Here is a 14,611-nt window from a genome sequence, read left to right as displayed (position 1 = left end):
GAGATGTTCAGTCAGTTAGGTGTAAAGATGCGCTGAATAGGTCGCCATCACTTAGGGTCAGGGAAATGCCACCCCCAGACACATAATTAACGTGGCTGACTGATTAATTGCCCACTGAAAAATATAACTACCCATGCATTTAAATATTTATTTTCAGGCCATGGACTTCACTAGTATTTTCTTTATTTAAAAAAAAAAGAAAAGCAAACAAAAAAGCCACTGCAGATACTCTTTCTAGAAAGGAAAAGTGTTGGCTGGCATACCATCCTGTGGGGATTAATCACAATGGAATTCACATTACAACATGCAAAGTAACGTGTGTAATCCAGTCTGACGTGAAAAATTGCTAATAACATCCCAAAAGGAAAGAGCTATGAATGGCTCTAATGCCTGAGGAGTAGGGGAGATCTTTGGGAATTCAGCATTACAAGGTGAAGCATCCAAAAGAAGCTGAAAAGTTGGCTTTCTTCAAAGCCCCCATAGAGCTTCATTCTCTATTATGTTTGTGGGCTGCTCTCTGCAGCCTGTTGTACTGCGTTCAAAGGGGCCCAACCCTGCAGATGTGACTCAGGTACAATAAAGTTAGACCATAAAAGATAACTGCTAGTCTAAAAGAAAAACCTGTGTGTCTCTACAGGGGTGGGAGACCTGGAAGCTAGTGGTTCAGGGGTTTCACACTGCCTACTCTGTGGAGAAGCAGCATCCCCTACCTGGAGAATTATCAAGTGTACAGGTGGAAACTGAATGGCAAAGGCTCAACTTAAAGCCCAGGTTGTCAATTCTATGTTTAAAGTTGTCATGGATGTAACCATGAGGTAGGAAGGTAGGACTTTTTGCATTTAGATTTTATGCTTCTTATGGAGGTGCTTGTAATTGCCTCCTTCGCATCTCTAGCAGCATGGAAGGGAAGAAAGGCATCTAATGTTGGTCCTCTGGATTGGATACCAAAACTAAAAGGTTTTGCCCTCATGAACTAACATCAGTTTCTACTCCATAAAGTTGGTTATCTACTGTGTTTCTTGATTTCTGGTATCATGTAGTCAAAACTCCTTCCCCTTGGTTAGCACCCTGGAATACCAAGGGTGATGAACAGCACGTGAGCAGCCTTGTTTGAACTGCATGAACAGAAAAAGCATATCCTTTTTGTATAGCAATGCAGGAATGAGAAAAGCATGATTAAACATAATAGTTAATTTTTTCTCTCTTAATTGTTGCTGTAATAGAACATCTGTAAAAATGTTTCTTTCTGTGTGGCCTGTTGAATGAAAAATTTCCACAGAAGGCAACCTGTGTTTGGGAGCAGAGAAAAATGGGGGGGGTTGGATTTCACTCTCAGAGGTAGACAGAGGACTTTCTGCAGGGCTTCTGGAAGCAGAGTTTGTCAACTGGTGTCAGGGAGAGCTGATCACATGGTCATCTGATGGCAAAATGTGGCTAGCAAACTGCTAGTGTTTCCTTTCCCCAGTGGTGATAGGTGAGTGAGGCTCCAGAGCTCTGTGGTATCAGGTTATTCATACACATTTCCAGACAAGTTTTCTGAGAGTGGCTTCTAAAGAGAGAAGGACAAAAGCCTGAAGTAGAGAGTAAGGAGATGGTCCTGATCTGGCAATGTGACATGAATTCAGTAAATGAGTGAGATCTGCCCAAGTGTCTGTTGGTCACAGGAAGGGTTCAAGTGGCTCCTAGGGCAGGTCGGAGAACTCCTCTTGCCGGAGGGGGCAAAGAATAGGAGTGAGGGAATACTTGCTATTATAAGCATACTGGCTACTGGCTGGCCATGTATTAGCAGTTGTAGAGCTGTGAAGCCATATTTCCATAATAAAAGAAAAGAATATCTTTATGGAGATTACCTCAACCTTGCAACTGCCCTACAGTTCATTATAGTCACTGCTTTTGAATCATTTAAGGCAAAGGGGTAAGAAGGTGGTGCTAGTGCCTGAGACGACTATTTAGAACAAATTACTAAAGTTTGGAGGTAACTGTGGGTTTTAACATTCACCCATTGTTCAGGGGCTTATGAGAGTGGCATGTTACCGCTAGCTGACTGTTTGACTTACCCATGAAGTTACAGTGACATTTAGAAACCACAAATGAGTCTAAAGCATCTCAACTCAGTAGCCACTTGGAGCACAATACACCCATTGAAGAGGTTAGGGTGCTATTTGTACACTTATGAAAAAGAAGGGGAAACCATAACGTCTCTTGAGAAAGCCATCTTATGGGGTTCTCATGAATAGCAGCCAGAGAAGCAAGCTACTAGCTGAAGGCTTGCTTGCTTGCTTGCTTTTAAACTACAAATAACATTCAGAGGTACTCCATTTCTTTGATAGCTTTCAGCACTGGTTGTAACCAAAGTTAAGGACAGAGGTACAAAGGGCTTTCTGTGCATGCATAACTTTCATATTAGTCCTCACATGGAGAGGAGAACATAGCCCTAAATGCACGGGTAAAATATCAAGCAGAGATTTCTTTCCTTAAAGACAATTGTGTTTGTTTCCCCTCCTGCTAATTATATCCTATAAATCCCCCACTCTCCAAACTCAGACAGCAACATTTTGTTACCTACATTCTGTCAGTAGACTTTATAAAGATCTCTAACACATGTTATAAAAGTTATTGCTATAGTACTATATATAACAGCTTTGCATAAGAGAATAGAAGGCTGCCACATTTAGAAAATGCAGGTGCTATGTAAGCCCCTTTCTGAAAGAAAGAACTTAGCTCAGTTTCCTTTGAAGAACCAGAGACTTGAAATTGAAAACTGTATTAATGCCATTGTCTCCTTGTATCAGCAGGTTCCAGAGAGATTCCTGGAAGTGGCTCAGATCACGTTACGGGAGTTTTTCAATGCCATTATCGCAGGCAAAGATGTTGATCCTTCCTGGAAGAAGGCCATATACAAGGTCATCTGTAAGCTGGACAGTGAGGTCCCTGAGATTTTCAAATCCCCAAACTGCCTACAAGAGCTTCTTCATGAGTAGAGAGTTCAGCAGCTATTTATGAATGTATGAAAGTAGCAGTCCCCTTCTGATGCCCAAGTCATGTGTGTCTCTATTTTAATTTCATATATATGTGTATCGCATACATATATGAAATTAGACTGATCCCTCCTGGATATAAGTTTTCGTTTAGTTCCAAGGGGATGGTTATTTTACTTCAGCCTTTGGTTTACTTTTGCCCAAGACCCTTAACATTTGAAGAATCAACGGGGTTAATTTTCAGGGAGAAGAGTTTGGAAGTGTGTAAAAGCCTGTCTTAGCAAGTTAGGGCATTATGTTTAAAAATGCTTTGTCAGATTTATTGCTTGCTGCAAAGTGGCATTTTGTCTTAGTGAGACTAATGTCATGGCACAATACTACAGACAATGAAGTTTATATTATGTTTATACTGCTAAAGGTCTGAACTCTGTGGAGTCACTTCATAAGCTTTGAGCTTTTTTATTTGTATTTATATACTTTTTAATCAATAACTAGATTTTGTTTCATACTTCAAAACAAATACAACATCTATTATAGGTACTCACTCCAAGAAGTGACACCCAAAAATGCAAACGCTATTCTTCATGCTTTCCTTACAGAAATGACAGATACCCTGCACCAGTAATCAACATGCCAGGTTGTTGTTTCTCTAAATTGCAGCAAGGGATGTTTGCACAAATCAAATACCATTCTTGCAGGGTTAGGCCAGTAATTCATGCACAGTATCGTATCAACCACACTAAATCTGGAATATGGTCAGCTTACTAAAGCGGAAGCATTTCACTCTCCATAGAGTAAAAATGAAACCTTCAGCGTCCTATATTGCCATGTCTTGGTCTTACTTTAAGTGGCATTTGTCCCTAAATTTATTCTTTTCTTAGTCCATTCTGCCTCCCAAGATCCGCTTTCCAGTATACAAAGTTTTCTGTCCATATTTGACATCTGTTCTGAAAGGCGCTTTTTGAATGATCTTGGATATAGTAAAGAGTCTTCACCTCACAGTGCTGAGGCAAAGGAAAAAAAAAAAAAAAAGGCTTGTTTGTAGCTGTAAAATATAATTAGTCTTTTCCTAATCAGAAGAATAAAAATTACATTTTCATAAAAATCTAATCAAGCATATACAAAAATCAGTGTCCTCCTGGCTATGCAGGGTTCAGATAGCCAAATTAGATTTTTAAAAGTACAGTAAGTGCAGCTTTAAAAAAAAAAGAAAAAAATCTATTTGAGCAATGTGCTGCACTTGTCTTCTGAAGCTGGAGCTAGTGTTGACCAAAACCTGAGCTACAGTGTAAAGTCCATGATGGATCTGAGTCTGCCTGAATACTATACCCCGATGTGACAGAAAGAAAGCTGGCTGCTAGTTCTCGTGCTTTCTTTAGTGGCTCTCCTTTTCTCATGTTTTCAGAAAGATATGTTCTCCAGAAGTTTGGGGGAAGGTTGAATATGCTATGGCACACTGTATTTGTCATTTTCTTTGTCGTCTTTTGTACGGATGCAGTAAGAATTTATTGTTATCATCAATAGTATTTTCCTCTACATAATTAAATCTAAATCTTGAGGAAATTCCTAATTAGCTGTGAATTATATTTAGACCATCTAGGATGTTGGTATCTTCTTTATTTTAAAATTACATTTTGACTTTGGAGAGTGAAAGTTTACCCATGTGACTAAAGAGCTGACCTGATCATTGCAATTTCACTTCATTTACAAATACTGCTGATAGACAGAAATGTATGAAAGCAATTATTGTTAGCAGAAAGCCTTAAAAACCTGCTGACTTCAAATTAAACAGCACAATCCTACGATTCCCTGTCATTCTTTTCAAGCACTGGCAGTATCTGTGGAGTATAGGCAATGCAGACAATAGCATGGGATGAAGTGCCAACATTTTCACTATGCATTAAAAGCAAAACAAATCTTGATCTTAGACTCTCTGAGAGTACCTAATAGTGTATGTATCCTTACAGTAGACAGGATTTATTTTTCTTTATTTTATTTTCTTACATTTTCTTTCATTTTATTTTCTTTATTTCATTTTTCTTTTCTTTTTTAATGTGTGTGTGCATGATTTGGTAAACATTACACTTCATAAAAATGTAACTCCAATGAAATCTGAGGGTGAAAATTGTGTTCATGCACTTTTTGATTTATGGGAAGAAGTGGCATAAAATGCTCAAGTTTTAATACAGTAAGTTCATCATTGGCATACCATCAGATACAAAATATAACTGCATTGTCACCTTGGACATAAGAAAGCAAAGCCATACTTTAGTCATACTATGTGGACATACTACTAGCTACCATCTCAATCTGTGATTTCACAGTTGCTTTTATTATTACTATTATATTATCATATTATTATTATTATTATTAATATTATTATTATTATTATTATTATTTGGCTGCAATGGGATTCACATAATCTAAATAAGTGAAATTGTGTACTCAACACTTGATGTTGTTGCATTTATTTATTTATTTATGAGTAGCATGATCTCAATAGTAAATGAGGCATAGGAATTAGGAATAGAAATTTCATCTTAAAAACAAAATAAAAACCTCCTTGGTCTGAATAAATGATAATTCGATCATTCCAGTTACATGATTTTTCTGCATTTTATAGCCATATTGCCTTTGTGCCTCCCAGTGCACCTAAAATTACAAATACATGTATTCGTACTAAATTCTAGGTAGAATCCAGTTTCTTTTAAATGATCTCAATATTATTTCACTAAAAATGGCTAAAAGGCAGGAGGCTACTTCTATTGTAATGAAAAGTTTACATAGGAAAAGAATTTTGAAATCCATGTAGAAACCCCATCTTACCATTCATTTACTGCTAATTCAGATTTATTTCTGCATATAAACTTGAGGTTATAGTCTGTGCCTAGACCTTAAATGCACCAGCGGAAGGATAAAAAAATCCTTCAAAATACCAGTTTTTCCCCCACAAGTACAATTGTTCTTGTGCCTTCTGTGGCTTACAATTTTCATCTTTTAAACTTTATTTTTCAATTACTACAGCTGCAATAAACACTGACTTTTTTTTTTTTCCAGCTGTTTGACATAATGTTGATAGCTATGCATATTTTGTGTCTTTTTAAAAATTTAAAAAAAAAAACAAAGCAGGAGAATACGTTTTTGAAGAAGAGAATTTTTAGAACAGTTTGATAATGCAAATTATTTTTTCTCAATTGTTTGAGCAGCATTCAAGTTTTGAAAATTCTTGTAGAAGCCAATTTTTTGTAACTGTGGTGCAAATCTTGTGTTTTCTTAGCCTGATGAAAAGTAGTATAGAAGCAATATTTCATACGTGACATATGTGCGTATACATATACATATGTAGTCACACACACAGGACAACATGTGTGGTCATATGTATGTATATTTACACAGAAACACACACACACACACAAAATATGCGTATGAAGTGAAAAGCTTACCTTTTTCCTATCTAGATTAAGAACCTATTTTAGACATTTGTTATGTTTTGTGAAAAGAATGTTCTATTTGAAACTACAAAACATTTAATTCTTACTGTATCTCTGGTTGTTTAATGGGAACGTTTCACATTTAATGGTAAACACGTGGAAGATGTTAGAATGTAGTAATTATTTAAGAAGGTGTTCACCCATGTATTCCTGAGGTTTGCTTTGTGCCTCTGAGTATTATTTAATTAAAGTGTTTTAAGTTTGAAGAATCTTTGTTACTGTACCAGGTATGTGGGTGAACATTGAAAATCGAGGGGAACTTTTATAAAGCAATGTAAATATTCAACCTTATGGCTGTTCTTGCATAAAGACATAAGATTTTAATAACTACATTCTGAAAACATCTGTTGAATTTATAAGAAACACTACAGTAACTGTGTAGATAGTTGAAAGCATTCTTGAAAATCCAGCTCTCTGCTTTTAAAAGTTAAGTCTCTTTCATCAGATGTCAAGGGAATGGGTAATACAGTTTCTGTAAAATTGCAGAATTTTTTTCTATGTATATGAAGTCAGTTAATAGAAAAATGTTTTTTTTCCACAGGTTAATATTAATTAAGAAATAAAGGTGAAGATTTTGTGGCTTTAAAGATAGGATTTTCACCAGCAGCATTGAAAGATTATACATATATATATATACAGAAAGATATATATATATATATATTAAAAATGGAAAGTGGTTTACAAAACCCCCAAAATGAGCACTGTACATGAGAAGTGAAAGCAAAAACTATATTTGCCATGTGTATTATATAGCAATCATTGGTGTTAATAGTGCAAATGTTTCCTTCTGGTACCAACTATGTGTTTGAAAATTCCAATACGCATTGTTTTCAAAAAGCTCCCCTTAAGGAATGTAACTGGTTTATATGAGTAAGCAGTTACTGTATTGCACTTAAATGTTCTGTTGAAGGAAATGCAATTTTGTTTTCTGTAGAACTGTTGGTTGTAAACCATCTATAAACTGAAGCTAAAAATGCTCATATTTAGAGCTGGGATGAAAACTGGTATTTAACCTTTGTATCTTCTTAGGAATATCCTTTTTAGTGTATGAAAGGTGGTGGCACTATGACTTTATTTAGTCTTTTCATCTGAGCCACAGTCACCTCTCTCCCAAAGCAGCCACCTTCCAAATGCACAAATACTGGGATATGTAGAAACAAATCTAGAAGAAACAGTGAGCTTACGTTTTTCTCCAAAATCCATACTTTCTGCATTAATTGTACCACTAGTGAGATAGTAGACAAACACAATAACCATCTCATTACCATATATCGTGGAAGAGTCAGAAACTAAAAAAAAGAAGGAAAAAAAAGCCTCTTAAGGTTGGTTTTAATGCTGCCCAGAAGAGTCAAAGGTTAAGGTTTAAACTGATATTGTCCCAGCCATTACTCATATGTATATAGTTACAAAAGTGACAAAACACTGCCTTTATATTATTTAGCAATATGTTGTAAATAGCATTATTAAGCTCTTTTTTTTTTTTGTAATAAAGACCCTTTAATTTGAAGATAGTACAATAACTGAACTGATAAAGTCAATTTTTGATTTTTTTTATTTTATTTTTTAGCTAGAGGCAATTTCAACTGTGGATTTTTTTGTTGTCGTCTATTGTTCTGAAGACTTTGCATAATTTATTGGTTTAATTTATCCTAATTTATTTGATGAAGGTGTACAATTTTGTATTACCAAGGATGTACTGTAATATTAATTGATGACAAGATAAAACAATAAGACTCCCCTGTCCGTTTGGAAAAAAAAAGGTGCAGTAGACAATTGATTGAAAAAAGTTACAATTCTAGCTTGGCAGCTACTAAATTTAAGATAAACACAGGAAAAATGTTTGGGGGGGGGTGGATTTTATTTTGTGTGTTTAAAGCTTTTGTATACTCTCCAGACTTTTACCTTTTTGCTTTGTACCACTTAAAGGATACAGTAGTTCAATTGCCTTGTGTGCCTTCCATCTTCTCTAAACTGAATGTATGTGCAGTATATATGCAAGCTTGTGCAAAATAAAATATAAATTACAAGCTCATTGCCATTGTTTATATTTATTTCCAAAAGTTTATATTGCCTCACATCAAGAGGTGAACCCCCGGACCACTCTGCTGTGGCCAGGTTATGCCTAACGCTGTAGTCCTCTGAAGGTTTTCTTTTTCCCTTAGTTCAAATTATTTATTAATGAAACTACCAGCCCTCTTGCAAAATGGATATAATGATTTATCGCATCGGTGTCCTACCTCCAGCACAGCGCCGGTTAAGATAATGAATGTTATTTTGCAATAGTCTATCTGACAAGGAATAACTCCCTGTAAGAGACCTGTTATGTCTGAGGTATAGACAGCCCTTTAAATAAAATGTAGCCAATGTGAGCTAGAAAGTACTTTTATTTATACTGTTTAATCATTTCCTGGATATGCCTGCCGTGCTGGTGTCCTGCAACAGGAGGTCCCTCAAGTTGGGTGAATGTAAGGATAGTGCTTGTTGTGATGTTGTTCACATTTGTTACTGTTGCCAGCTTGCCATTGTTAAGGGTAGTGACCAGATACCATTCTTTATTGTTTCTCTTACAATCCGTCACTCATGGATCACTTCCATTTCAAGCTGTATCATCAGTAGAATTATATATAAATAGTCTGTTCTTACACAGTTCCTCAAGCTGTATTTGTTCATGGTTTTTCTCTATTCCTTCACTGTGTCTGCTGTTTCATATGTATCTTAAAATTTTGAAGTTGAGTGAACTTCTGATTTACATCACTGTTTGTGTTTCAGATACGAAAGGTCTCTTTTTGGCTTAGAATTAGTGCAGATGGCAGTAAGATGGTAGCTTATTTGGATCACAAAATCATGCAAGACTTCTCTGATTTTGAAGGAGAAGCATGTTAAAAGTATGTTTTGATCTGAGGTCATTTATTTTCAGAATTTTCTGTGATTCAGCCTCAGGACACTGTAGAGCTGAGCTGCAGCCTGAATCCAGCTTTAGCTACATTGTAACAACTAAATAAATACTTCATATCTGCAAGAGCAATTTAAACTCCATGTCTTTTCATACAACTGGAGTTGCATTTGCTGGGCCACATCAACAACAGGTGTAAAGGAGGTCAGTGGAAGGTTATGAAGTTACATCTGCATAACTAATAGTCATTTAGGTGCGAGATCTTCTCTGGTTTTACTGCAAAAAAATTGCCTCTCCTAGTTGACGTTTATCCACATTATCAAACTAACATACTAGAAGCATTTCCAGGTCAAAGTACCTGATATTCAAGTAATTTTCTAAGGGGCTGGCTGCCTCACAGCACTTACTAACTGTCTGTGGATCCATGCTAAAACCATGGCGTGGTGGGCAGGGCAGACTGCAGTGTCTGAAATGATGAGCGTGTCAAGGTCTCTGGCTCATCCACTCCAGAAAGCCTCCAGCTTTGAGGAGGTCCTCTTCCAGTCATGGTTCGGAGCAAGCACAGGCGTCCCAGGAGGGAGCTGCTGGGAAACCATGAAAATGTTTTCCTTGTCAGGGAAAGGCAAAGAGAGGGTGAGGAGACTACAACCCAGCAGCTGGCTAAGCAAGCCCTAGCAAAGGCTTACAAAGGCAGCTGCAGACTACATGGGAGGGCTCATTCTTGTGTCAGTTATCAAGAATTAACTAGATGAGGGAGAGGGCGATCATCCTCAGGTACCCAGTTAATGGACCAAAGGATACGAGCTGCATGGGTAATTGCTAGCTCTCTCTGTCCCCTTATCAGTTTTTCTCTCGAATATACTAGTTCTGTGAAATACAAGACACTATTTCCCATTTTACCCTGCAGTGGAAAGCACACAAATCTCTAAATAAGAAATTCTAGCTATTGGCATCTCAGAATACTGCAGGAGTTCAGAGCTAGACTGGAACTTGGCAAGTAGTCCCTGTCATTGCAGAGGGCCAAATCAACTTTCCCAGGCTTCAAGCACCCTCAAATGATCCAAATTTTGCAGATCTGGCCATCTGTGCTTGGAAATCCTCAGTTCCCCTAATACCTGGAATTTTTACAATAAGGAAGATACTATGTTCTAGCTTTAAAATCATAAGGAAGACATGAATCATTCCTAAGCAAGGCAAATAGAGCAATTTTATGTCAATGAGACCATCACTAGGAACTGGGGTCTTTTCACATCATGTTACTGAGAAACCAAATGTGGAAGACTGCATTTTGTCATTTGAGAGCCTGAAAGAGTTAATTGCTCTCATTTTCTTGGTCTGTACCCTTATTTATGCCCAGTCTAAGTTGTGCCAACACAATTTCTATGGAGATGATCCCTTCTGATCCAGTCTTTCCTCTTTGTTAGGAGGGAAAGGGAGAGTTGCAGCATATGACTGACTGCAGTTAGGAAATAATGGCAAATAAGTCAGTCACTCTGTGCAGTGGGTTACACTGTTTCCCCAAACAAACTAATCTTACTGACTTTTAAAATATAGCATGGCATTTATTTTAAGAACACAATACTCAAAACTAAATCTTTGCTAAAGCTTATGGTTGAATGGGGCTGGAGGGCTCCCATGATGAAGGCGGAACTGATAGATTGAAAGGGCTGTGGGGTAGGAGGGTTGTTTCCCTGTGTGATCCAAGTGTTTGACCCTCTGGGCTCATTGCAAGGCCTGTCTGTTCTCCCAGCTTTTCAGTGGGCAGGGGCATTTGGAGAAACTGCCTATTAAAGCCTGATAGATTGGTGAGTGCAGAAAATCCATCAAATGCCATGATGCCCATTTTTGTGTACAGTTTATTAGCACTACTAACATACCTGTACCTCAAAGAGATGAAAGAGATATCCTTTATTTAAATATTACAGGTTTTTTTAGACACTCAGATGAAGGCTTGTTGGCTTAGGTTAGCCTGACTCTTTCCAGAGCTGCAGAGCAGAGTGAGACACTGACTCTGCTTCAGAGAAAGGACCCCCCCACCTCTCTCTGCCCAGAGTCTGCGAGGCTGTGATTGCATTTTCATGAATAAATCCTAGGCGAGTGAATAGTGGTACTTTCCCATTTATTTGGGAATCAGTGTGAAAAAACAAACAAACAAACAAACAAGCTATTTGCTTCACAACAAAACACATGAAAATGAACTGCTGTTCGCACTCAAAGGCAGTTAATTGCATGCAGGGTTTAATTTTATTCTTTAAAATTATACTTAAGGTTGAGTCTCCATCTAGGCAAAGGAAAGGAAAAAAAAAAGAGAAAGATGGCACAGATAGTTAAAGAAATACTACTGGCTCCAATGTAAATATGTTTGCAGTTTTGCAAGAGACCTGCCAGTCAAGCAGCTGTGGGAGGTAACAGGGGAGAACGCAGGAGAGGAAAAAGTCTTGTGGCAACAGTGGCCAGTTTCATTATGGCTACTGCCAGACTGTGAAACAACTCTGGGGGCTTGAAATCCTATTGCCTATTAAAACTGGGCATGACAGCTCTTTTTTATGCTTCACCAACCAGAGATGGAACTGTGTCCTAGGGGAAATAAGGAAAAATATTTATTACAAGTGTTTAACACCTTTTAGTACAAAACAACCCTAATATGCAGCACTCAAGGATAATTCCTGCCAGCACATGTAAAACCAAGGGAAATCGCTTATCAGCTCAATAATTTGGTCAGAGCTTTTAAAGGAAGAGATGATGTTCCAGTCAAAACCGTAAGCCCAGATTTCTCTGAAGTGGAGGCACTTTAGATTTTTATTTTTTTATTATTATTATTTTTACAATTTCTCAGTAATCCACACAAGGCTCTGACAACACACCCACCCCAGGGACTGCCATGGCCTGACGGGCTGAAGATTGGCCGTTCAGACTGGAGGCTTACCTGCCCCTCACACACAGCAATAGTGGGTGGCATATTAAAGAAAGCCATAGGACAGTTAGGGGTGGATCTTGAACAACCCACGAGGCGGAGGTTTGAGCTGCTTCAAAGGCTTATCTGAAAACCGCGCACCCTGAGCTCGTCTTACACTGCAAACAGCCTGGAAGCACAAGAATGCCCAGGTCAAGGGGTGTATTTCCAATCTTTCCTAATAAGTTTTGTGTGTTTAGAAGCAGTGAAATTCACTGCTTTGTTACGTGAGCCTATGCATTATGACTTTAGGTAAAACCTAGATCTGATGGGGAGCTCCACCATGCATTGAGCGCCACAGGGAAAAGTCTCGAGCACTTCCAAAAGGCTGAGCTGAAAATCTATTCATGCTGCCAGCCGCATGTCCCCATTTTATAGGCAGTGAAATGGAGGCATGGGACGGTGGCATCATCTCCCCAGGACCCCCCATCTGCCCTCTGGAGAGCCAGGAACAGCGCCCAGTCTTCCAGCCCTGTGCGTTACTCATTAACGCTCCCGTTACTCGTTAACAGCCCGCACAAGAGGTTCCTGTGCAGCCCTCCCAAAGACCCCGGTTTATATTGTGCAATCGACACACTGCTGCTGTTTCAGTTTTATCTCCTAGCAGAAACCTTGCTTTCAGCCATCCTTTTGCATCTTTGCGAGTGACCGGAGCCAGTATTTTAGAATACTGTTTACCCAGCCATTTGCTTTCACAGAACCTGGGGGGAACCGCAGAGGAATTAGAAAAGACCATCCCTGGCGAGGATTTCCCCCTGCCCATGAGCCAGGTCTCTCCCTTCTTGCTGCTGGTGCACACCATCAGGAAGGGTCTGCTGCTTAAGCGGTGTTTCTGCCCTTCCTGAAATTTCCAGAGTATTCAGCAGACCTTCACTGGGCCATGGCCAGCTGCTGGCTGCGGCACAGGGAGGCACAGCACAGCTGACCCAGTGGCTGGCAGGGAAAAGAGCAGGTCAGGGTGTGCTGTGGTGGGGCAAGGGGGGAAACCTGGCTCTGCCAGTGAATGACCCTGTGCAAAGGGCCGGGTGGGTGGTGCTGCCTGGGGCCACAAAAGCTGCTCCTTACTCTGGGCAAAGGTACTGGGGTTCAAAGCTGGCGGGCCAAGAGGGCTATGGCGGTGCCGAAGGACAGCAGGGACAGAAAGGGTCTGGACCCCCCATCAGCAGGGGAAAGTTTCTAATCAGTGGGGTGAAGCTGGTGCCCAGTGGCGGGCCCTTCATGCAGCTACCTACCTGTCTTTCCAAATTTCAGTACCATTCTCACATCTCTTTGGAGAAGGGAAGTGGAAGGGGTGGATGACTGTGGTTTTGACAAACATGAAAATAGCAGCAGCCCCAGCAAATAAGCATGTATGTTGTCCTCAGCAAAAGACCTGTACAACTGTCCAGGGATTCTGGATACAGTGCAAATTGCAAAATTCAGGATTCATCCAAAACATCATACTATTTTTTTATGTAGATAATATCAGTAATTTGTAATAATTATTATTGTTATTATTAACCTTAAGGAACTTTGTTATTCCATAAATATAAATAAAGTGTAATAATCCTTAATCTGATTTCAAATGACCTGAAAAGAGGATCAAAAAAGTGCAAGACAGCTATGCAACAGGGGAGAAAATGGGGAGGAGGGGAGGGGAAGGGGGGAAATGTGGGTGAGGGGGGGCACTGGGGGTGTTGACTGCAAAGAAAGAAAATTATCCCGATTCTAGCACTGCTGGAAAAACGTGAAAGTTATTGCTGCACAAAGAAGCTCTTGAACTGCTCTGCCTTCCAAAATTTCTACTGCACTCTCTGCAGTTACTTGTGTATGGCAGAAGCAGCATCTTTGTATTATATGAACAGTCTGCTTCATAATCAAATACCATCTGTCGCTACATCTGAACTTGTTTTCAACATCTGTGCGTTCTGGTCTTAACAAAGCTTTAAAAACTAATTCAAAAACTTTCACAGATCACTGACTAAATATGTACATTTACCATCTTTCATATTGGTTTAAAATATTTCTTCTATAGCTGCATCCCCTTGGCTGGGAATAGTTAAGATGTATACACTGAGTTGCTTTATTAAGCTTATTTTCTAATGGCCTTGGGTAGCCAAGTGCAAAAGAGGGACACTTGCTCAGGCACCGAGAGGACCCATCATATTCTTTCTTGGTGCCAATACAGTCCCTTTCTGCCAATGAGAAACCTGAAAGTTGATCAGCTACCATACCCCAATTACTCAAAATGACACTACAGATAAAACTGCAACCAAGGGGAGAATCAACTGTATGGCTTATATGCTGCTAAAGTGTG

General features: G+C 39.0%; 1 protein-coding gene across 3 annotated transcripts in view; it reads left to right on the top strand.

Annotated features, from left to right (window-relative positions):
- The window catches only part of PROX1 (prospero homeobox 1), a 49,611-nt gene extending 41,110 nt beyond the window's left edge, over positions 1 to 8,501 (top strand). For 2 of the 3 annotated variants that reach the window (XM_039378805.1, XM_027723714.2), the window contains one exon: positions 2,793 to 8,501. In XM_039378805.1, the coding sequence (XP_039234739.1) occupies positions 2,793 to 2,981 (189 nt within the window). In that variant the 3' untranslated portion in view covers positions 2,982 to 8,501. The remainder of the gene's footprint in view (positions 1 to 2,792) is intronic. The other variant, XM_027723715.2, reaches the window with a different exon arrangement.
- Positions 8,502 to 14,611: the final 6,110 nt, after the last annotated feature.

The sequence above is a fragment of the Pipra filicauda genome, unplaced genomic scaffold, assembly GCF_003945595.2.
Source record: "Pipra filicauda isolate LSUMZ 115617 unplaced genomic scaffold, ASM394559v2 scaffold147_size4022426_pilon, whole genome shotgun sequence".
NCBI classification, from domain to species: Eukaryota; Metazoa; Chordata; class Aves; order Passeriformes; family Pipridae; genus Pipra; species Pipra filicauda.
The sequence above is the reverse complement of the archived record's forward strand: the minus strand, read 5'-3'. Positions and strand labels throughout refer to the sequence as shown.